The sequence below is a fragment of the Cuculus canorus genome, chromosome Z (assembly GCF_017976375.1).
Source record: "Cuculus canorus isolate bCucCan1 chromosome Z, bCucCan1.pri, whole genome shotgun sequence".
Classification (NCBI taxonomy): domain Eukaryota; kingdom Metazoa; phylum Chordata; class Aves; order Cuculiformes; family Cuculidae; genus Cuculus; species Cuculus canorus.
Window position 1 is genome coordinate 2,068,388 of NC_071441.1, and position 25,488 is coordinate 2,093,875.

Genomic DNA, 25,488 nt, shown 5'->3' on the forward strand with positions numbered 1-25,488 from the left:
CCAGTACCCAGAGAAGTGATGGCTGCTCCATCCCTGCAGGTGCTCCAGGCCAGGCTGGATGGGGCTTGCTTAGTCCCTTTTCCAAGGACGTTAATGCTGATGGACACCTGAGGTCCACATCCACGCATATGAGGCCTCCAGGCACCGCTCCCAGCACCAGTGCCCAACTCGTCTCTCTGCAGCTTCGTGGAGAGAGTGCTGGAGGGCAAAGAGAAATAGCAGAGTACAGCTCCCAGACACTTGGGCCATTGCCCATCCCAGCTTCCTAAGGCCATCATCGCCCCACAATCAAAGACAAGAGAAGAAGGACACCCAGTCTCCCTGCCCAGGCCTGTGTCATCTCCCACCTTCTGCTGCTCCACAGGCATCTGAGGAAGCTCTCCTGGCTGCAGCAAAGTCCTTCGGCAGGAGGAAGCTCGAAGAGCCCATCTAGACTCAGCAGATGCGGAAAATTGCAGAGTGCTTGGTGAGAAGAACCCCCAAACCCAGGGCTCAGGCTGGACGAGGGCTGCCCCACGTGTCTGGGATGTGGGTCTCACCTGTCCAGCTCCAGCCTTGAGCCCACAGCCTGGAGCTGCATCTTTGCTCCCTGTCCTCAAGAACAGAAATCCCCAGGGCTCTTCTCCCGGATCTGTTGAGAGGGAAGGGTCCCTGCAATGGGGCGTCCTGGGAGGAGGGACTGGTGCGGGCAGCTGGGGAGGGACTGACATGCCTGTCCCCTGGTGCTCTCCAGCTGGATCAGGACTGAAAGAGGCTGAGGAATATTTGAGCGAGAGCCTGGATCTGTATATTTTGTTTCATATGTTACATAGTCTGTTGCTGCTTTCTGGTGATTTTCAGGTTATGAAAACTATAGCATGTATGTGTACTGGAATTATAAAACTCAGATGCTGAGAACTTGCTGCTACCAGGAAAAAATTCTTGACCTGGAGAAGCTTTATCCTCAATTGGATTTTAATCATTACTACACCTGTTTTTACCAGATGGTGCTGTCAAATGAATCTGTGTTTCTGAATCTGCTCCTTCATGTAATATAAATAAGACACACAGGCAACCATGCAGTTCCCTAAAAATTCAAGTTTTACTTGACGTTTAAATAACCTGGACACAAGTATCGACACAGTGATCTACCAGACTCAAAATAAAGCACAGTTGCTTCATGAATACTCAGTGTACACAGAAGATACGTATCACATTGCTATGTTTAGGTATGTTGTCTTCAAAGATCTTTCTAGGGAGCTTTGAATTAAACAGGCTTTCACAAAAGAAAATGTGCTATCTATTCAGTTCAGTATTCACCTGTATAAAGATGATTGATTTGGCAACTTAAACAGTAATGATTTCCCCACCCCTCCTCCCCCCCAACCAACATCTTTAACACGATGAGCTTGATTAGAATTGAAGAGTTACAGGGTTATGGATACTGTAAGGAGTGCAGTGTAGAAAACAGCAGGTCAACACTAGCTCCTCATGAAAGAAACTAGCTAACGAGCAAGGGACCAATATGGGATATACAAAAATGTTTTTGTGGTGTGGTTAGCAAGCCCGCTTTATTGAATAAAATACATGTTGTGCGGAGAGGTATATCTATGTTGTAGGTGTTGCTTATTAATAAGTGAGAGAATGCCATAACTTACCTATCCTTAGCACTTACAGAAGTCTCAGAAGAGCTAAATGCAGAGGCACGAAGTTAAAATTTTTGGCCTGAGATTGATTCAACAGACTAGAAGCAGTAATTCTGCGCATTCTCATGTCTGATGCGAATGTCTAAAATAGCAGGTTGTGCCCATGTGAGAACAGGTCTGCACAGCATCCAACCTGATGTAAGCTTTGCCTGGCACACGTCTCCTGTCTTTGGCCTGACTCGTCAGGAGGTGCAAGCGTTTGGACTGACCTCCAGCCTCCAGGTCTCAAAGCTGTAAGAAACCTACCTAGGAAGGGGTAGCAACAGTAGAAGGGGTAAGGTGTGACTCAGCTGTAAGAGGCCAGCTGTTTACAGATGTTGTAGGTCTGGTTTGGGGCTAGAAGGCATAGCTGTGGCACAGAAAGTGCTTCCAGTGATTGATCACTTGTAGCCCTCACAAAAAAAATAACGAGATCACAAGAACACTTCCTTCAAATGACCGAGGAAAACAAGCTTGAAGGAGGCTTATGTATATGGAAGAAGTTTCTTTTTCTGTACAGTTAGCTGAGAGCAATGTCCTTCTCCAAGTTTTACCTTGTTCTGGCACTGACACGTGGTTAATATGTAACATAGGTGTCAAGATTAGGCTTTCTTTTGCAGATACAATACTGTATTGTAGTGCTCCGAACAAAGTACTAGACTTACTAAAACCTGTTTCCTACATAGTCTCATTGGAGATAAGACCACTAATTCAAGTCCAGGACTCTATAAATGTCTCATATAAATGCAAACAAAACCCAAAAAACCCCAAAAACTGGCGGATAACAAAACATCTCTGTGAATTGAGAATTGAAATGTATCACTGTTAGACTAGGGTGCTGGTTTTGGCTGGGAGAGAGTTAGTTTTCTTCACAGTAGATGGTAAGAGGCTGTTTTGGATCTGTGCTGGAAACAGTACTGATAATGCAGGGGTGTTTTAGTTATTGCCAAGCAGCCAAGGCCTTTTCTGCTTCTCACCCCACCCCAACAGCAAGCAGGATGGGGTGCACAAGAAGATAGGAGAGGACACAGTTGCGACAGCTGACCCAAACTGACCAAAGGGATACTATTTGTCATCAGGTTCAGTATATGTATCTGGGGGGAAGAAGGAAGGGGAGATGTTTGGAGTGATGGTGTTTGTCTTCCCAATTAACTGTTAGGCGTGATGGAGCCCTGCTTTCCTTCAGACAGCTCAACACCTGCCTGCTGACAGGAAGCAGTGAATGAATTCCTTCTTTTGCCTTGCTGGAGTGCACAGCTTTTGCTTTACTTATTATACTGTCTTTACCTTAACCTACAAGTATTCTCATTTTTACTCTTCTCATCCTCTCCTCCAACCCTCCAGGTACATGGGTAACTCAGCTGGGAGCACATCAGGCTTTTGGTTTGCGGGTCCAGGGTTTAAACCCTGTCCAGGCTCAAAGGGTTGAAATAACAACAGATTTGACCAGAGTGCGTTAAAACAAATCTGTTATAAGCATTCATTATGTGGGACTGGACATCTGTGTTGCTGATCAGAATGTTGTTTTATTTGGTTTTGGAGTTGCTTGCCAAGCTACTTGCTATTTTACCTTACCTGCTGTACACACTGTTTGCTAGTGTACTTATGCAGTTTGTCTCACCTCTGGGCACTGGATTAAAGATACTGCTTTGCTGTCCTGTTTGGCACCAGCTTATGGCAGGATAAAATTAGTGGTCGCAGGACCGATTTTGTATCTACTCAAAGGCAGCAGGGAGCGCCTAGAGCAAAGTGGAAGCAGAATTTTCATCTGCGTTTGTAATTACAGCTTTTGTTACATTCTAGAAAGCCAGGCCATGAGGAAAACATCTTTTTTTTTTTTTTCCAGCCTCCCCTTCTCATTAAGGCTAATTACAACAGCTCCTGAGAGTTCAGAATACCTTTAGGATGTTCTGACCAGCACGCTTCTATTGTCGGGTCTTCTGCATCTATGTCACGTCTTGGTCTTGCTAAGGGTAAAACATTGGTACAGATGTGGGTGCTGTGCAGCTACTGCAACCCCCACAATGGGCACTGCAGCCACCCCAACCCCCATGAGAGGCACCGCAGCTATTCCAACTCCCATGACCATCACTGCAGCTACACAAACTTCTATGACAGGTACCGTGACTACTCAAAACCGGGCAACAGGTATTGCGCCTACACAGACGTCAGGGCAAGCTGCAACTGATGACCAACCAGTGCTTTTATAAGCTGCTCCTGTAAAGAAGAAGTACATAAAAAAAACAGCTTGCGAAGGTGGACCACTGTCATCAAGACCTAAAACCTGATCCCTATCTCTGAGTTAACTGCGAGACATAGGAAAAGACTTCAGTCATCAAGAAGGCCAGCGACTTGTCCCCTGGCTGTTCGGATGCTGGGATAATGGCACCCAATAGGTTGGACCTGGAGGGTACAGAAGCCTAGCATCTGGGATCCCCAGATGGAGGAGGGGGCATTGTCAAGGTGCCTGGAAGAGACACACAAGCCCTTAGCCTCTGGAAGTGAGGCGTGAGGAACAAGGAAGATATCAGGTGCCACTCAGGCAAGTGGACTGCCATGGAGAGAGGTATCAAGTATCTGAGGGAATTGACTGTGTGGGAGCTGATTTCATAGTGACCTGAGTGACCCGCAGACACCTACAGATACAGATGAAGAACAACATACCTGACCCATGTTGCAGAAGTTTGTACGGAGTGCACCACTGTCATACGCCCACTCATTGGCAATAATGTCTTGGGGAGAAGAAGCACCAATGACGGGTGATATGGCTGGAAAAATGTAGCAATACAAGGACAGTATCTTTTCCTGCCTAAAGGGCCTGTGTCTCAGCTGTGGAAGGACTGTCCAAAAAAAATAAAAACCTTATTAAAAAAAAAAAAGAAGTTTAAAAAACTGTTCTGGATAGAGGATAGGTCCTACTCTCCACCCGCATGGGCCAGTATCTCAGCCATTAGGAGAACCCCTGCAAAACCTGCTCAACAGAGATTACACATAGCATGATACCCTGTGGGGTTTTCCTGCATGACCATGGAGAGGACATGTGGAAGTCAGATGGAAAACCTGCTATAACCTTAGAGTCATGAGTACATGAGTTGCAAGGAGAAACAATCACAAATAGGGTTTCTTTCAGGCAAACTGCTGCTCCAGTTTCCAGTGGGCAGCTCCCCAGACCGGGCAGATCCCTGATCCCTATTTACAGGATATGGATAAACAGGATGAGTTTCAAACCTCTGTAAACCACATGAATCCATTCATTGAAAGTAGCTACTATGCTCAGAATTAGAGGGGCTACACATCACGCAGCTGATGCTACATGGAGCAAAGGGCTTGCACTGATCACACAGTAGACTCAAATAGGGAACCACAATCACCCAGTGATCTTGGAAGTGATCATGGACTGGCCAGAAGGCAAAGATTTTGGAATGCATGCTGAAGAGGCTCCACCATGTAATTAACTAAAAAAAAAAGAAGTGATAGGCCCTGTTCACCGATGGATCTTGTGGTATTGTAGGAAAACACGGGAAGTGGAAAGCTGCTGTCCTACACGATGAGCCACAGAAGCTACTGATGGACAAGGTGAATTGAGCCAATTCGCAGAGGTGAAAGCCATCCTGTTGGTGCTGGATACTGCTAAATGAGAATAATAGCCTGCACTCTTCTACTGACTCGTGAATGGCTGCAAATGCTCTGTGAGGGTAGTTAAGGCAATGGAAGCAAAACAACCAGGACCGCAGAGGCAAACACGTATGGGCTGCCCCACTGCGCCTGCCCAGAGAATCTGGCTGCAAAAGCACATAACATAGTTGCCTGTGTGCCCAAGAGTGGGGCCATAACACCCCGGCAAGTGGATCAGGCTGCTAAGATTAGCTGGCAATGCAGGGGAGAATTATTTTCAGCAGTGAGCCTGTTTTCTGATGTAGTGGGTTAAGTAAAATACCGCACACTTGGCTAACGGTATCCAGCAGTCATACACAAAACACCACAGGCAGATGACAACATATAGGGAAAAAAGGTTGGATATAAACTTTACAAGTAATTTTCTTCTTGATCAATATTTGAGGATTGGCAAGACATGGACATTATGTACTTATCATTCTCGAATAATAACACATATTCTCCTAAAGTCATAGATATATTCTACTTGCTTGTGTCTGAGTAAGGAATGCAGACTAATGGTAATGATTTAGAAAGCAACAAATTACAAGCAAGTGCACAATGCTCCAGCTTAGAACACCTTCTTGAAGAAATAAGTGGTTTTCATTGTAGACACTGTAACTACTTCTTGTGTGGTTTGTCGTATTTCAGTAGTCTTCCAAAAGGCTGTAATGCTCTGGATTCATCTGTATTACCACAATCTTTGCCACAGTAATGGGGTATTTTGTGAGTTTGGGGTTTTGCTTTGTTTGCTTGTGGGAACAGTACATAAGGTCATAAATAGATCCTAAAAGATTACTTTAAATTGGAGCAATGGCAATGAAAACATTTAAAAGACTTACAGAACAGTGTGAGCAAATACTTGAAGCCTAGCCCAACAATGTCCTAGTGTGAAATACACAGTAAAATCAGAAAATACTGAAGAACTGCCATGATAACAGAGTTTTTACCACAGAGTGGTTCTGAGCTCTTTCCTTGCCTTAGATTTGTTCACTGGGACTGAAGAAACGGAATTGTGCAAAATAAGTGATAAAGAAAAATATCTATGAAGTGAATCTGTCTTCCCTGGCACAGAGCAGCATCTCCCAACCTGCAGACCAATCCATACTGCAATAGGAATATGCAAACTGTATGGCTACCACCCTGGCTAATAGCCTCTACTTGACCACCTCAGGTCATGAAACAATAAAGAATCAAAAATTAAGTGGAAAATAAAACAAAACACGTCATACAAGGTTTAAATTCTCAGTTTTGTTAATTAAAATATGTCTTAGTAGTCCCCATGTTTCTTGTAAAGCTTGAATTAGATGCCTTACACTCACTCCACTTCTCAAACAGTACTGCTTTTCTGTCAGGGCTGCAGTCCCCTGGTGTTGCTGGGGGTGGAAGACACGGGATCACTGCCAGTCACTGAAGGTGGTCAAGGTCGAGTTCAAGCACGAGAGATGCAAAAAGGCACACGAACTACGACAGCCGTTTCCAACTCCGTTTGACAAATTCAATATTTAGTTTGCGGATTACACTTGGAAGAGTTACTTTCACAACACAAAGATTTTACTAAGCTTCTTAATAAGTTAGGAATGCCAGAAGGCTTATTCGTGTACTGACTGTGGGCAAATGGCAAGCAGAGTAATGACTTCAGCTGCTTGTACAACGTGAGAGGACAGGAGAAGAGCTAGGCATCACTTCAGATACATACTAGAAGATAACCCACTCAGTGTGCAGCATCATTAAAACTTACTATTCCTACCGTGACAATAGAAAAAAAATTGCAATCATCATACCTGAAATACTGCCTTTGTCATTTTATCAAAGAACAAATGGCTCAGAGAAAAGTATCGGAAAGTACTAGCATTGATTATTTCATACGAAAAGAGATTAAGGCAGACTTCACTAATCTAGTTTAAAAAAAAAATGCTATTTGCTAGCTGTCTTAAATGCTACTCTACAAGTTTCATTTAACCAGTACTTAAGTGCCTTGCGAAGCAGTCTTAATGTGGTCCGTCAGTACATATTCTCCATTTTTTTTTTCCAGTGTGTTTTACTGTGAGGTGATAAGATATATTTCTACAGCGTGGAATGTACAATTAAATAATCCCCCTATGTTAAAGGGCACTCAAAATTGAAAACACTTAAAACTACCAAGGGAAAGTAAGTCTGTATCACCTCTAGAACTCTCTGCTATAGTGTGTTACTGAGTCTACTACTATTGAGCTAAAATGGGTCAAGTCAACAATTGTATTAAGATGAGCATCTGTTGTTGTGCTAGGCTAAAATAAACCTTGTAAGAGCTATCTGTCCTTATGTCTCAGGACACAAGTTGATCCCCATATAAAATCATGAAGATAATTCTCCCCATATCACACTGTATTGCACAATTGGCCAAAAATATGACTATTTCGCTTCTCTTGAAGCATCTGGTCCTGATCGTGTCAGTTAACAGTCATTTTTTTGGAAAAAGGCTATTCAGTTACAGAGCAGACCGTAAGGCCTGTTTTGTTGCAGCAATTTTTTTGTTCATTTTTTTGGAAATGTAACTGCTGATGATTCAGTTTCACTAAGACTTTTCTTTTTGGTTGTCTAATTAGGTAGCTTCTCCTCAATGACTCAAGCCAATAGAACATCGCCAGTGATAAAAGCATCGCTTGGCCTTCCCAGCAAGCAGGCTGCGCTTCTGAGTGTCCTGAAGAAATTGCTACCGTGATGACTTCAGTTCCTTCCCTTGCACACACACACAAATTCTCCATTTCCAAAAGAATAAAATCCGTTCACCATCCTCAGTTACAGCAGTCAAGTCTCCACCTTGAAGCGTGACACCTGTACAGTTTTTACGATCCTAGTGGTGGGCTTTCCATCAACACTGTTAGTGGATAACTGAGATGTTTCTTCTATTAGGCTGTCTTTAGATCCATTCTGTTTCTGAAAGGAGCAAATTAAAACGATGTTGAAAATGTATTTTGATAAGTGCTGCTATGGCAGCCTTAGGCTATGATACAGCAATTTATATATTTATGTATACAGCAAAACAGGAATATTAAAATCTCCACATATATTTGGTGACACAACTCTTTCCCCTTCTTGCCTTCTCTTTCCTCTGCCAGCTGCTGCCCCTTTGTACTATTTGCATCTATATTCCCTACTCAGGAAATGCCACAACTAATTATTTGGTATTTAGCAAAACACTGCATGCAAGTTCTCACAAGGAATTCCTGGGCACCGTTGCGAGGAGCTCTAGGGCAGAGGGAAAAGAGAGGTGTTTGTGGACACCAAACAGTGTAACATTAATGCTTTCTAGGGCATGAATTTAAGCCACACTGTACGGGATAAGAATGGAAATAAGATCACGAGAAGTTTGAACAGGACTTAGTCACACACATTATCTACTTCTAGAAAGCATGTAAGTGTGCTTAAGTACATCGACTTCCCCTTCACAGCTGGAGCAAGTCCTTACAGAAACATCAAGGGCAGCTCATCTTTTTCGCTTCCCATCGTACAAAGGAATGCAAAAATCCTTGACCTTAACTCCTAGCAAAGAACAGGTGGTCTGTTAGCTGGACTTGAAGTGAAAAATATCTGTCTGTTGTTTTAAAATTGTTTTTAACTGCTTGTAGGATAAAATGTGATATATTTTGCTTGTTTTATTCTGTGCAGTTTTCACATTAGATGCAGTATCGGCATGTGGTTTTGATATATCCATACACCAGATTAATGGACTTGATGACTGGTGTAGGAAGGTAGGTAGAAATGTGTCTGGAATTCTCCCTCTCGTGTTTTGGTTTTCCTTTGGTGGGCTCGTACAACAGACATACAAGTGCTTTTTTAATATAATTTGCTTGCCACATTTTGTGCTTAATAAAACTATCAAAGTTGGGAGATACGGTACTTTAGCTTACGGTGAAAGCCAGTGATTACCTTTAAAAAGACAAGTTCTACCCTTTCTGAGATTCAAATAATGTAAAAAAACTATTCAGCATTTGGGGAATAAACGAAAAGCAATGCTTCAAGCCCAAGCAACAATACTCAAGAAAAGCTCTAAGAAGAGGCGAATAAGTTATGGTACATTGTGATTGCAACTGCATCCTAAACCCATTACATCCAAGACATTATGAATCCTGTGGAGAAAAGGGTATCATCTTAATACAGCATCAAAATCAAACTGGCAAAAAGTCCTCCAGAAGCAGAAAGAGGTGTTTGCAAGGGTCTATGCTACAGAACGACATATATTTGGAAATATAAATTAAGTAGTCAGATGGCAAAACGTGAAATTTCAAGTCACGCTGCTGCTGAAAAAAACTCAGCCAGCTTTCATTTCCATTGAAAAACAAAGATCTAATCTAAACTAAGCACTAGTCCTCCTAGTGGGGAAAAAAAAAGGAAAATTGCAAAGGACGCATAGTTACTAACCTGTTGAGTCAACTGGATGCTGGGACCTCTAGCGTCTGAAGATCGAGTAACAGGCAGTGGGGGTACCAGATCAGTTTTCGCACTGGAATGATTATATTACAGAATAGATATTGCTATAATTAAGTAAAACTATAACTGCGCAGGAATAATATGAATAATGAATAATGAAACTGACCCAGAGAGCTACACAGATCTGAAAGGCAAAATCCAAAAGGCTTGTCATCTGCCTTCAAACGTCTGAAAGCTATCATGCTGACGCTCAGTGGACACCTTCGGGGCATAGTTCATCTCATCCCTTCTCCAAGGGCCATTTCCTCCTGGACTACTGAGGCAGCCCAGCTGCACGTGAGATCAATCTCACCTGAAATCATGGGTGTGCTACACCTTCTCCAGGGTGCCATCCAGCTAAAACTAACCTCTCAAGTGGGTGATGTCATCAGGGGACTGCTTTTGACATTTAAGGCCTTAATAAAACTGAGAACAGGGTTGTCACTTTTCCGTTAGTAAATAAAGACTTTACAAATCAGTCTTCTAGGAAAGACTGATCCACTCATTGCTGAAGAGGGTGGTACCAGAACTCCCATGAAACAAATTACAGAGTTAATAAAGATATCTTAACTATATTGAAAATGAAGGTATCTGGGAAGCAACTCATGAGTTCTCATCCCTTAGACAACTTCATGGCCTACTACTCAAGAGCACTACAGATTTATTTTGGCTTTTCTAGTCTTTCCCCTTCCGAGCAGAGAAAGCAAGCCTCTATGGCCCAAAAATACACCAGAAAGGTTTTTGTACTTGTTTGTGTCATTCAGCTCTGAACATATCAATTTAGATGGTTGCCTAAATTCTCTGCTAGCAGACAACCACATTTATACCAATCCTAATCTAACCATGAGCTTTGAACAACTTCTGGGCCACACTAAACCAGTCCATTGCTAATAACTACATTAACGTACTTCACTTCAGACAGGACAGATCTTTCACCATCAGAACACTGGGACCGCCGATACTGACGGTAGCTTCGAGGGGAATGTGAATGCCTAATGCGGATCGGGTCGCCTTGAGTCCTAAGAGAGACATGATTTGTTAGTACAGCAGATCTTTGGCACAAAGACATAAATTCAACTGCAGACTGAGAGATTCTCCCATTTCTTATTAAAGTATAACAGACAGCTTCTTACAGTGGCTGAATTGAAAAGGCTGACGCCTTTCTTACAAGTCTGTATGTGGAATTCAATGCTTTAAAAGTACAAAGGTCACAAACCAGCATGCCCATATTTGAGAATGAATCTATTCAATAAAGAATACATTAGTATATACAACTTTAACATCAGCCTTTTCTGTTTAGTGGCGTTGTGGAGGCACATTATAATGCAAACCAGGATCCCATTTCTGTCACATGCAGCTGCTTCCACTGACAGATGGCGTTCCAAATGGGCAATTATCACAGTGAAATAGATGTCCATTCTTAATGAAATAGCTATGCCCTGGCAGCTGCCCATGACAAGCAAGGAAGGGAGCTGAACAGGTCAAACAGTGCCTTAGATGATTGGAATAAAAACTTAAAAGGAAGCAGAAGTTTAGGAAATAAATGGTTTGCTTTTTGCATTCAATTTTCTCTGATTCTGTAGAATATAACATACAAGAGATTGATGGATGACATATGGACACACATGGAACGTACAGACATCTGGCAGGTTCGAGAGTGTGCGGGAGAGAGAGGGAGACACGAAGATGATTTTTTGGTATTTTGCAAAGAGAAAATATCACGTTTTAAAATTAAGTACCCTGATCCAGCCCATCCCAGACGAGCACTGGGAGAAGATAAAAGTCTGGAGATTATGTGTAAACCTAGTTCTATTTCAGTATGACAGAGTTCACTGTAAAATAAGAAATGTAGACTTCTATATTCACAAAGAAAAAATCTGACACAAACTCACTCCACTTTAGTGTATGGAATTTCTTTCAATTGCTCCTCAGACAGGCCAGATGGATCAACAAGCTCCTTCCTAGAAAGGATTAGACAAAGTAAAATATGTAACAGCAGCTACCAACTGCAAACCGGTTCTTATTTTTATTATATTAGGCTGAAAAGATTTACTGAAACGAGCTGTTGTCAGCCCTGAAGCTATCTTGACATCAAAATAGGAAACCTATTAAGAAACGTATCTGACTTCACCTTGATTGCTTCAACTGCGTGTCGCATCCTGTTCCACCTTCCTTTAACCTCCCTGCAAATCTGATCTTGTTGCTTCACAGTATGTGTGAGCACTGGGTATACTGAGCAGCAAATCTGCTTTGGAATAGCTATCTTCCTAACTGGTAATTCTTTAGCACATGGGGCCTCATCCTAGAAGAGTCAGCATTACAAACAAGGACATTTTGGAAGCCTCAGTGAAGTAAACCACTGTAATTCTTCCTCAAAAATTCATCTACATGCAATGGTCATCTGTATTCAGTGCATCCACTGATCTGCATTATCTTCTACACGTGGCAGGTCATTAATACCCACATAATTTACTGTGGCACATAACTAAATCAGAGCATAATGCCTTATAATCACAGTGCAGGGAATGTGAATATATACATTAGAGTAAAAAAAGCAGTCACTTGGACCCTAAAAGCACCGTACTTACTGAATATGTTTCCACAGTTCTTCTTTAGCTTGTACATCTGGGCTCCTCCTATAAATTCCAACAAAGACAACAAAGGCAGAACTGTGAAAACCAACATTTGATGTGTTGCTGTTCAAATAACTTTTAACAGCACAGACCCTGGACAGAGATCACGGTAAATGTAATCCACCAGTGACTTCAATTTTAAGGTCTGTTATCTCAGAAAACGCATTAAACTTCATCGCTTTATTTCAACTGAAAAGTGATTTCTTGGGTGACTGGCTCTCAACCACAGCCCCTCTTCCACTGGCCTTCAGCGAGAGTATGCATAAAATACCGACAACAGCAAAACTTCCCAAACCAATGCAGTGCCCACCTACTGCCACCTCTTAACCAGCTGAGGATAACGTGTTTTGGAGTAACACTTTTGAAAAAGGCCCTCAGAAATGTCATGTGGCCCACAGAGAGCTTTATGGGTAGGATGAGGGAGAAGACACCCCAGTAATCCCTGGCAATTCCCAGCGAGCGCGAGCAAAGAGGAGTCATTGCTCAGCTGTCATCACAGCAGCCTCTTGCTTTCTGAAAGTCTCTCAGGGCTTCTGCTCACTTCATTCACCTTTCTGATGCTCAGGACAAAAAAAAACCCAGAAGTGAACAAACCAAACGAGCAATAAAGCATACTCACATAGACAAATGTTTTAGCAAGTGATTAGCTCACAGAGAAAGTACTTGGCCAAAATTCCTTGTTGCAGACACAAAGATCTAGTAAAGCAAGCCTGAATAGCACGCCTCACATTTTCCACTGAATTACAGATGATATCATCCCTAAACTGGATCACATCTATTTTTATGCTCCTTACCGTACTTTATTGCAGGGTTAGTGCAAAACCACTGCTGTTGCTGAAGTTGCACCTAGAATTCACCAAAACCCATGCAACATAATCAATTAAATAAGCATTTTACACAATGGCAGGGAGTGCATTTGCATGGAGAGATCAGATAATTCTTTTTATTGGGATTATATAAACTCGGTGTCACAGTTAGACTGTTCCACACCATCTAAGATGTAAGGGATGCAACTTTTAGACAGATTCAGCATGTAAAAATGCTCTCACTGAAGTCAAAGTTTCTCAGAGATTCTTACATCATCAGATCACACTGTCTCCATTTTTTGACTTAAACAAAAGGACTTCTCATATTTAAATATGCTTTTGAAGTGACATAATCCAAATTTAAATGAAGATCAAGGAGGACAGTAGAGTTATGCATTATATAGAATCACAAAATCATAGAATCAATAAGATTTGAAAAGATCTCACACAGAATCACAGAATCACCAGGTTGGAAAGGACCCATTGGATCATCGAGTCCAACCATTCCTAACACTCCCTAAACCATGTCCCTAAGCACTTCATCCACCCGTTCCTTAAACACCTCCAGGGAAGGCGACTCCACCCCCTCCCTGGGCAGCTGTTCCAGTGCCCAATGACTCTTTCTGTGAAGAATTTTTTTCTGATATCCAACCTGAACCTCCCCTGACGGAGCTTGAGGCCATTCCCTCTTGTCCTGTCCTCTGTCACTTGGGAGAAGAGCCCAGCTCCCTCCTCTCCACAACCTCCTTTCAGGTAGTTGTAGAGAGTAATAAGGTCTCCCCTCAGCCTCCTCTTCTCCAGGCTGAACAACCCCAGCTCTCTCAGCCGCTCCTCGTCAGACTTGTTCTCCAGCCCCTCACCAGCTTTGTTGCTCTTCTCTGGACACACTCCAGAGCCTCAACATCCTTCTTGTGGTGAGGGGTCCAGAACTGAACACAGTACTCGAGATGCGGTCTCACCAGTGCTGAGTACAGAGGGAGAATCCCCTCCCTGGCCCTGCTGGTGACCCCATTTCTGATACAAGCCAAGATGCCGTTGGCCTTCTTGGCCCCCTGGGCACACTGCTGGCTCATGTTCAGTCGGCTGTCAACCATTACCCCCAGGTCCTTCTCTTCCGTGCAGCTCTCCAGCCACTCTTCCCCTGGTCTGTAGCACTGCACAGGGTTGTTGTGCCCCAAGTGCAGGACCCGGCATTTGGCCTTGTTAAACCTCATCCCATTGGTCTCTAAGATGATCTAGCCCAACTGTCAGCCCAACACCACCATGTCCACTAAACCGTGTCCCAAAGTGTCAGGGCTACAGGGTTTTTTTAATACCTCCAGGAACGCTGACTCTACCAGCTCCCAGGGCAGCCTGTTCCAACGCTCGACCACTCTACTTCAGCATCTGTTAAATCAGCTCTCCTTGCACAGTGACAGAGCTGTATCAGAAATAACTCCAAGCTGCTCTCTAGCAGTAACAGCTCATTGTTTTCATATTTCACTGTTACTGGTTTGGCTTATTTCCAGGCTTCAGACTAGGAATAACGTTCAGAGACATCTATAGTGCAGTACATGTTTTACAGTCGGTGTAAAGGTAGATTAGGGAGGGACGGCAATGGTTTTGGGTTTCGTTTATTTTTTTGTATTTTACAGGTGCAGAAATACTGGTAGATACGAGTTTACTGCTTTATAAATACCAGAGAGAGACAGAAGGGCGAGAAATAACCGTACATTTGTGATTCCCTACTGGGACTAATATGAACTAATCCATAACCTTCTCAGGCTCCAAGGTGGTCATGGCTTTACCACACAGGCGCCTCAGAAGATCCCTGTCCTTGACAGACTGCTCTGCTCTCCCTTCTGACTGCTCAGATCCTCATGAGAATAACATTTATGGTCACGAGTAGCTTGCAGTCTGATTTTTTCTCAGTGTTCAGCCCTTTTTGTGTTACGTGTTTGTGTTTATTACAATGCTTTTAATTTTATCTGATTTTCACTTATTCCTGTCTCTCTTTCTCCCTTCTTGCCTTTACTTCTCTGTCCATGCTGGTTTTAACTCCCCAATGCAGTACCTTGGTATGCAGTGACATTTAACAGCCTTTTTCACCCCTCAGTTTTGAATGGATTTCTCTTTCCATGCGACCCTCTCCTCACAAAATAGCAGCTGCAAACCCTGCATTCGCCCTGGGGCTGGGAAGATAGGCATCCCCTTCCAAGACTGAATATCCAGGCACTGGGGAATTAGAAAGCTCCCTGAAAAAAAAAAAAAAGCCTGCTTCTCTGGGGGGAGGCTTTGTAATGCTTACAAACCCTACTTTGCCTGAGGAAGCAAAGCCTCAAGGTCGCTCGCTCCCAAACCCTGGATCCCCACAAAGGAGGGTATTGTGCACACCACTGACCCATCCCATCAGCTCATGGCTTTTACTTATTCATGGAAATACAAGAGTTCAGGATGTGACCTTAAGCCTCAGGTGTCACCGAACATCATGTGAACCCTCACCTACGGCGAGAAATATTAATTTGTGGGGCAGTATGGAAAGCGAGAGGTTAAATAAGAAGCCATCCTTGTTTCTCCGTTTTATAGGAACTATGCTCCCTGCTTTCTGTGGCTAACTCCGAGCATTTATTCTCTGATTGCTTCCCTGCTTCCCCGGCAAGTACACTAATAAAGAAGCTGCTGTAAAATACTGGTTTGGCAATATGGCATCCCATGAAAAATATAAGGAAAGGGGCTAAAATACAATGATGCCTCAAAGCAAACTGCTTTTATGGTTTCCTACCTTGGCATTATTTATTTTTCCTTCTGTTTAGGAAGTGTTACCATACTGGGATAACCTCATAGCATTTATTTAAGTTAACTCCCATGAAGAATATTCAGAAATATGATAAAATTAAAATATCATAATAAAAGCATTTTCTTTCCAAAGGTCTATTCGTGCTTCCAAAAAGAAGAAAAGCTTACAAAAAGAAAGGGAAATGTAGGTATTGCGTATACTACAGAGGAAATTCATGATTGTATCATTCTTAACAGCCCACAACAAAGCAGTCCTTACTATTAAGTCTTTAAAGACGGATCATCATCCCTTTTTCACTTCGTTTTTATCTTTTACCAAAAATTTGTTTAGATCTCGCTGTATACACAGATTGCCCTATTGCAGAATCAATAGCTTCTGGACAATTTATCTGCTAATCAGATTCTCTAATGCACAAGAAACCTAACTGGAATTGCCAGTAAGTGATGAGTCTTCAGGGGGATTTTTGTTTATTTTTGTTTTGTTTTCACACACTCAAACAACTCTACACACTAATAAGGTCTACATTACTTTTTTGTGTCTGCATCTGCACCCTCATTAATATTTCAGTTTGAGTCACAAATGGTAAATTTAAATAGCCTTGGAATTTTAATGGCCATTCTTCTTAATTAAAAAAAGCCCTTTGGCTACACAGATGTTTTACGTGAACTCTTGAAAACAAACCCTGCAGAACTAGAACTGGGAGCTCTCTCTATTTGCTGATTCCTTTAGGAGAAAGAAAGGTCAAATTCTTGTCAAATACTTTTATTCCTGAGACCAAGGAGACACTACCTCACCAACACCGATGATTATTGTTACTCATTTCCAAACAAATGAAACGCACTGCGCCAGGCACGGTAACAAATATTTCATCCATTACTTCAAACTTCCAAAGTGAACCTCTATTTAAGCTGACTGCGATAAGGAACTTCATGTGAAATACTTACCTGTACTACTGAAAGGAATGTTTTGTATCCGTTGTTAAATGTGCAAACTGAAAGGACCACAGGACTGGATTTAAAAACAGAAACACCCAATGGAATTATGTTTCCCTTCCCTCTGACCTCCATCCAGTCATGTACACAGCTGAACCAAAATAAATTAAACAGACGCTCTTACAGCCTCCTGCAGGTTAGTAGTTAAATGTATATTACAAACTGTTTTTTAAAGCACTTTGAAAGGATTTCCTATGTTACTGTTTTTCAGTTCCTACTTCCTTATATTAAGATTTTTGTCATACTTGGGAGGTTTGGGCTTATTTCATCGGTTTGTTGTTTAGGTGTTTTTTTACTGAAGAATGAGACAAAAAAGGAGGAATATATTCATCACTAACACAACAGGGAAAAGAAATGAGAAGCCATCCAAAATCTTCAAGATTTCCTCATTTCTTTGCATCCTTTAGGACAGTTCCTTTTTAAAGTAAGATGCTACACATTCCTTTCTTTGCTAATAGTAGTTTAAATAAAATGTAACTCAAGATATCTCTGTGACGGAAAATAAAAACCATTTCATAAGTTGTTAGCCACAAGAGGGACCCCGTGCTGTCCAAGCAGTGACATTTACTTGGCTTAATGGAAAAAAAGGAAAAGTTTGCTATATATTTAATCTAGCCTTTATTAACCGAGTACTTTTCCTACTTATAGCACCCTCTGAATACAGTAAAATAATGTAAGTCAAACTTACCCAGCTATTTTTTGTAGATTCCATACAAGTGAGCTTTAATATTCCTTATTCTTAGTAATAGATCATTGTATAGTTACACCTAATAACATTTGACTTTTGTGCAGCTGAAAGTGAACAAGTCTGTACAAAGCCAGTTAAAGTAGAAATTCCAACATTTGGAATTTTAATGCCAATTCCTATTTCTCATAAAAGAATGAAAACTGTAGACTATGAAACTGGAGACAGAAATGAGTTCTAGCAACACAGTCAACTGAAAACTGAGCTTAAGTGGATTTTAATACTGGAAAATTCAGTGGGGATAACAATTTCGATCCATATGAATGAAATAATCATTTAAGGGACTTCACAGTTTCTCTTGGTAAGTCTTAACACGAAAGGCATATTTAAGAAAACACATTAATGGGAAGTACCTATGTTGAGTGTCTCACAGAGGCCACACCTCGAGACCGTCACCATCAGGGCTGGCAACTCATCCGTGTCAGCCAGGCAACAAGAGTGGGGATACGGCTGCAAAGACTGCTCTCTATTCCTTTCTTCCCCAGTGTCCCATATCTCTCCTGGCATTCTTCAACAGCCCTAGCACTGCGCTGCCTGCCCGGAACACCGATGCCGGCACTGTTTTGGATGGTTGCTTTGACAGCTGATTAGGCTGGACACAAACACAGTACAAACAGTGTGTCTATACCCCAAAACCACGCCTTTAGAAGAAAACTACAAGTTAAAAGCAACCAGTATCGTCATTATTTTGAGAAAATTAATTTTAGATGCTGACAACTTCACCACATCAAAACCATCTGTCAGCCGGCACAGCACTGCTTGGCAGCTCAGCTCCATCGTGGAAACCCTGACATCAGGATGCAATAAATCACGGACTGCTGCTTGACAATGGTACATGACATGGAGACACCAGCAGTTGGTCTCACCCGGAACAACACCGCAGGCATTATATGATTGAATAAGTGTGCGTACATTTCACAAAAATGCCTGCACCTATCACACAGAATCTGAATGTCTCCACAGATTTCCTGGCCAAAAGAGGGGTCAATCACTTTTCTCATTACAGAACTAATGTTCGATACCCCACAAAACCACTCAGGACTTCATCCAAGGTGATGGGAAGAGTTCCTGACCAGCTCTGTTACAAAGCCCTTCCTGCGTTATTCAAGACAAATCTGCTCATGTGAGCACATTCCACTTGAAAGTTTCTGTTCATCAGCAGCTGAGGGCCACCACCACACTGGAGATACTCCTCCTGCTTCTTAACATGCTACAGCAGCCTCAACACTCATGCCGAAGAGGGCAAGGGTTACATACGATCGAGATCTGTGCCTGGATCGCCGGTAGTTTGGATCTGCCTGGTTTTTCTCCTTTTGTCGCCGTAGCACAGCTTCCCACTGAGGAGCAGAGTCAACCATGTCATTTTCTTGCCGTAATCTGCAAAAGAAGTATCAGTTTAGTTTTGATCTTCGATGCAGGATGCTCTGAGAAGCAATGCAACACTTTAAATTTTTATCTTGCTCAATTTTAAGCAATGCTCCCAAACTACATTAAAATGTAAGAACTTGTATCAAAGAAAACTCACCGATTTCTTATTTACAAGCAGCACAAGCCAAATATGGAATGACCCAGGCCTTTAAGAACAGGCCTGCAACTCAAATTCGTCTTCCCTCTCTAAGCCAAACACCCAGAGTTTTTTTCCTGTTTACATATGCCAGTCCACCTCACCTACAGCAAGTGCCACCTCCACTTCACAACGCAAGGCTCAGCTAGTACAACTTCTCCAAACACCTTGTTGCAGCATCCAGCTTCCTAGTACCCAGAGAAAATCCCCCAAGGATGCCCTCAGTGAGCTCCCACTGATAGGAAGCAGTCCCTTTACCCTGACCTGCAACAAAGCCCAGGATGCGTGCAGATCTCTCTCGCTGCTCCAAACGCATATAATCCCACCACTGCACCCCTTCTGCACCATCCCCCGTCGATTTTGGCCTCTGCGTCTGCTTGTGTGCTTCTAAAAGACAAACGCCTTTTATTTCATGGGCTTTTTGTTTGTTTGTTTGTTTTTATAATTCATGAACCCATTACTGGAAGGCGATACATATTAAACCAAATGTTTGAATATCATAAATTCAACGCGTTTGTTAGTCGGCTGAAGAAACTCTACAATGACAGAACCAGCCAGGCCAACTGATGTGCCCATGTTTGGTCGTTCGAAGTTCTACAGTCGTTTCACAGTTTTGGGGCTGCAGATATGAGTAGTGTGATGAAAGGCTAAGGTAGAACTGAAGGTCTTGCTCGGTCTCAGCATTGAATTTAAAATTCAGAAGAGATTTAGAAGCAGCTCTGGGAAATAACACTTCAAGGGTGGGTTCTCTTGACAGGACGGTATGACTGGCATACTCAGGAAACAAGAAGAGCTTAACAAAACGACTGACAGGTAAAATAAACAAACAAACCAACAGAGATAAAAGGATTACCCTGGCGACCTGACTGCCTAGGAAATGCAAAGCATACTGCTGTTGTTGCTCTTCACTACATACGTACCTTTCTTCTTGAATTGTCAACTGTTATCAGGCTAAACTGGCTACGCAGGCTGCTCTTTTTCCTTTAATCAGATCTTCTCTCACATGCATAATGAATTTTGAGCTGGATTCCCAGCTACTGTAATTGGCCACTACTCTACCAAATGGCACAGAGCACCTGGAGAAGTCGGCAACATCAGGTTTTGATTTCTATGCGAGTCTTTAAACCTGTAATCTGGTGACAGGGCTTAACATAAACTTCTATCTGGGGATTTAATAGAAGACCTCACACAGCAATAAGTAATGAATTGTGATTTCCATCCCAAATAATCCAATTTGTGGAGACAGCAATCATCCCACATGGTGTAAACACCGTTAATTGCCTCACACATGCAGCAGTCTCTTGCACAAACAGCCGCCAGACCAGCACTGCTGCTGGTGGTGGGTCTCCTCCACCTCTCCCAAACAACCCCCAGCAGATCGAGTAGACAGCTGTGCTCTGCAGGAGGCATTCAGATGCTTGCCATAAAATAACTGAGAACTACTCGTGCTCCTCAGGGAACGTAAACAACAAAGCAGGACGTTGGGTCCCTACTCCAGCACAGAGCACGCGAGATCCTGCACCTCAGGTTTGAAACCACACAATCACAATGACCGCGAACAAATTCTCATTATGGGAGTAAACACATCATTTCTGCTCTGGTCCATTCAAGTAATGGAAACCTTTGGGACTAGCAGGGAATAAACCTGCAGTGAAAGTAGAAAAGAGTTCTACACAACTAAAAGTCTCCCTGTTTTACAGGTAAAGAAGGACAAAATAAAAGAAGAAGAAAATCTCAAGACTTCAAAAAACACAATAGGTGTCAGTAATATATGGTTTCCAACAAAAATGCAAACACCGTTGAGCATCACAGAATCACAGAATCACAAGGTTGGAAAGGACCCATTGGATCATCGAGTCCAACCATTCCTAACACTCCCTAAACCATGTCCCTCAGCACTTCATCCACTCGTTCCTTAAACACCTCCAGGGAAGGCGACTCGACCCCCTCCCTGGGCAGCTGTTCCGGTGCCCAATGACTCTTTCTGTGAAGAATTTTTTTCTGATATCCAACCTGAACCTCCCCTGACGGAGCTTGAGGCCATTCCCTCTTGTCCTGTCCCCTGCCACTTGGGAGAAGAGCCCAGCTCCCTCCTCTCCACAACCTCCTTTCAGGCAGTTGTAGAGAGCAATAAGGTCTCCCCTCAGCCTCCTCTTCTCCAGGCTAAACAACCCCAGCTCTCTCAGCCGCTCCTCGTCAGACTTGTTCTCCAGCCCCTCACCAGCTTCGTTGCTCTTCTCTGGACACGCTCCAGAGCCTCAACATCCTTCTTGTGGTGAGGGGTCCAGAACTGAACACAGTACTCAAGGTGCGGTCTCACCAGTGCCGAGTACAGAGGGAGAATCCCCTCCCTGGACCTGCTGGTGACCCCATTTCTGATCCAAGCCAAGATGCCGTTGGCCTTCTTGGCCCCCTGGGCACACTGCTGGCTCATGTTCAGTCGGCTGTCAACCAGCACTGCAGACTATCTTTTAAACAAATATATACCAACAAACAAGAATGAAAAACTCCAAACTAAGCACTACTATTCCTCAGCAGCATTACAATGGGGTGGTCACAGCAAAGAAATTCTAGTTCGTCGATGCTGAGAGAAATGCATCAGCAGTTATGCCTCTGGTTAGACCCCACTGATCCTATCATGCAGATGTCCTTAGGGTCCTTCTCAAAATGTGCTTCACTGACTCTTGCCAAACGGCATACCTACAGGAGTCCCTGTTTTCCTATGGTGTGGTCACTACCTCAGATGATGTTTATATTTTGACACTTGTAGCAGTTTACTGCACTTTGAACACGTGGGTTCAGTCATTTCCAAGACTGACGTCAGCACACAGATGTCATACAGGGCTACCTGTAGACATTTCCCCCTGCAGATGCAGAATATTGATGATGAAGATCAACAGTACAGTGCAACACTGTTTTTTCATAGGAACATACAGAATAAAGCAATTATGAGACCACTGTAAAATGAGATTTTATTTCCCTGAAGATTTCTCCATTACATTATAACGCAACATACTTCCCTTGCATTACCTGAAGAAAAAAACCTAAATTTTAGTGTCTGAAACTTGGAATACTACAGACTTTGCTTCTTGTAAAAGGCCATTGGAAAGTTTTGAACCTGTTTGCTAAAAGAGCATAACATCCTAAGTGTAGTCAAGATAAAGGAGAAGTCTGAGTCAGGAACTGTGTATAATTTTGTACCTTTGACAGATTGCTGGTATTGATTCTGTTCCTGCATCAGTCCACTACATAAGCTTCAGTTTTCATCACACGCCCACGCTTTAATCCCTTCTACTTCACCATTTTCGCATCCTAAATAAATTCCATCGTCCACATATGTTCACTTTTTTTATTTGAAAGAACTGATGTGAAAAAAAACCTTTTAGGTTCCTGCTTTTTTTCTGTTTTTCATTCTTCTCTGTCCTCTGCAATGCCTTGCTACATATATCGCTGAAAGATGTCTTGTTTAGCTTCTTAATTATATATTTTTTTATCCATGCCTTACTTCTCCCCCCTCCCCATTCCTACTCATTTGGTCACAGGCTTAGCCAATCTCTATTTCTTATGCTTTCTTGCTTATATGCTCTTTTAGTAAAGTCAATTATTATTAGCTTGTAATTTTAACAATAAATTCACAATAAATTTTGCATTAAAAAAATGCATTTCTTCTGTGACTGAAATATCCTCTTCACAGGTTCTTCCTCAATTTCTAGGAACATCTGCTTACAATGAACCATTCACATGATGGAGTGAAAACTCAAAGACTGAGTGAGATCAAGTAAAGAGTTTCTTCCTAACCTTTTTCCAGTGTTTAACCTTCAGAACATCTCACCTACATTTCTGTTTTTCTCTGACAATTTGTTTTCATCTGGTAAATCATTCACAATGATCTCTTCCTCTCATGTGAATAACATATTTTACTCTTCTATGATCAGAAGCAGATTCTTTTGGGTAAGTTGAGTATTCAGTCATTTTATTCCAGTAAAATGATGCGACTTTGTGTCTGCTTGTGCCAGCGATCTGATTATTGTACTGGGAAATAAATTAATATTAATCTGTGCCACAGGTAAAACTTGAGTAACAGCAGTTGTGACCCTCATTATACTGTCCCATTTAACCCTGTCTCACCCCTAATGGGAAAGCTATTCAGTGCCTGTGCCCTTTCAGCTTAATATATTCCTGCTGCTAAGAAAATGCATAAATTAGCTCTGACTGGTGGATTTCCTGCACCTGATGGCAAGGAACAAATCTTGGACCTCCAGCTCATTTACCGCTTGTTTACTTTAATACTGACAAAGACTTTTTATCTGGTCTAACGTGAAGAGACCATCTAAGAGTAAGAGATGCTGCAACATTAATATTTTTTATTTATCTTACATTTCTGAAAACGTAAAAAACATAATAACAATTCACATAAATTGCTTTGGTTTTCTTTTTAATTTTTTTTAGTTTTCCATGGGGTGGGGAAGGGTAGGTCAACGTCCTTTTATTCTTCAGAAAATTATAAGCAGTATTTAATCCTTCTTCCAAGCCAATCTTTATATTGCAAGAAACTCTTAAAAACATTCTTGTGGTCAGTCTCTAATTTCCTCCACTTGCTTGTGGAACTCCCTGAACAAGAAGTTTCATAGGAGAAAAAAGCCTAGCAAGAGCGTTTGAGGAGAAAGGGATACAAAATACCATTTACCTACTGATCACTGAAACTATTCTTAGCAATTCATTCAAACTTCAGATCTCACCTGGAAAACAAATCTTCCATGCACATTAGGGTACGGTTAGCCAAGTGTCTCACAAGACTGTGCTCTAATTTAAGTAAACTCCAAAGAAATCTCATGGCTCAACTGTGCTTTATGCCAGCCCGTTTGAATGTCACAATGATCTTTTAGCATCTCCCTAACGGTTGCAAATCATGCTTAAAATATTACTATTGTATCCGTGGCATACAACTATAATGTATATTTTTTTTGGCAGTTATCTCTCTTATTAAAAAAAGGACCTTAAGCTGTGTCAGGAGGACTGTAAAGACAAAATCCACATTAGTTCCTTCTTATTAGGTCTATCTCAGAAAAGTACTTTTCTCTACTTGTTTATGTTTCTCTACTTGTTTATGTTATGTTATGTTTCTCTACTTGTTTATGTTTGATGTCTCTACATCTAAAATATATACAGTTCACCTGTTTCTCTTCTTCCGATGCTCTCGGTTGGAGTTTTCGGATTCACTACCACTGCTCGTGTTACAGCGAGACCGTGACCTGGAGAGGAGGAAAAAAGTGGAAAGATTAATTTATCTTCGAACATCTTGTAAGGAGTACCGAAATTCTAAACAAGGAATGAAAAACACTGCAAAGACATTACTGGGAAAATGAGAATTAAAACACTGTAGAGGGCTTGTCTGCACTTGAAAGTTGCATTACATTTTTCTCATTAATTGATTTGGAATAATTGCTGCAAAGGCAGTGCACCCAGAATGCCAAAATAAATTTATTTATTTATAAATATAGAAAGGCCAAAGGGCACAGAGGAACAGGTGTGTGTATCAGCACAGCTTTGGGTGTCCCGATGCACAGTTAACTCCATCATGTGAGGAGCTACTTTAGTATCAGCTCTGCTTCTAAAGCTTCAAACGGTAAAGTGATATTGATGGCTCTGATTATTTATTCCTGAAGACCGGTGGAACAGGCTGATGCTGAACTACAAGAAAAAAATGGGCATAGGACTACCCACAGGCAAACTTCTTTCAGTAGAAGGAAGTGCTTGGCCACTATTATCTGAGATCCTTAAATACTTGATTGACACTGATCAACATTTTGGAGCAGACAGACCAGCTATCAGGCCTCTGGTCCTAGAAATCAGGACTTCAATACTGTACCGCTCCGCTAGTCCTGAAAAATGGATCTCGAATCAAAACTTGGTTTGCACCTTTCTTCAGCGAGGCAGACACCTCTGCCCCAAAGGAAGGACGTCTCTCTGTTGTTGACAGCCTAACTGAGTAATGGGGAAAGTTTACCAGTATTAACATGAGGGGGGACCTGAAGGACTCGGAATATCTGGAGCTGGAATCAGCAATGGTCTTGATGAAATGGAAAACAGAAATTTTCTTCTGAGGTCTCTGGGCATGAAATAGAAGACACATCGGTTTGACTCCCGATGCTGCTGGCAGAAATACATACTTTCTTGTGCCTCCTGGATTTTCATTTGCTTT

The 25,488-nt window shown here is 42.1% G+C and overlaps 1 protein-coding gene across 2 annotated transcripts in view; it reads right to left on the bottom strand.

Annotated features, from left to right (window-relative positions):
- Window positions 1-1,009: 1,009 nt before the first annotated feature.
- EPB41L4A (erythrocyte membrane protein band 4.1 like 4A) overlaps window positions 1,010-25,488 on the bottom strand; it is a 138,544-nt gene continuing 114,065 nt past the window's right edge. The window contains exons 17-23 of one of the 2 annotated variants that reach the window (XM_054054143.1): window positions 24,461-24,538; window positions 18,980-19,099; window positions 12,359-12,406; window positions 11,663-11,731; window positions 10,679-10,789; window positions 9,723-9,804; window positions 1,010-8,237 (exon numbers count right to left, since the gene is read on the bottom strand). In XM_054054143.1, coding sequence (XP_053910118.1) covers window positions 8,109-8,237; window positions 9,723-9,804; window positions 10,679-10,789; window positions 11,663-11,731; window positions 12,359-12,406; window positions 18,980-19,099; window positions 24,461-24,538 — 637 coding nt within the window. In that variant the 3' untranslated portion in view covers window positions 1,010-8,108. The remainder of the gene's footprint in view (window positions 8,238-9,722; window positions 9,805-10,678; window positions 10,790-11,662; window positions 11,732-12,358; window positions 12,407-18,979; window positions 19,100-24,460; window positions 24,539-25,488) is intronic. The other variant, XM_054054145.1, reaches the window with a different exon arrangement.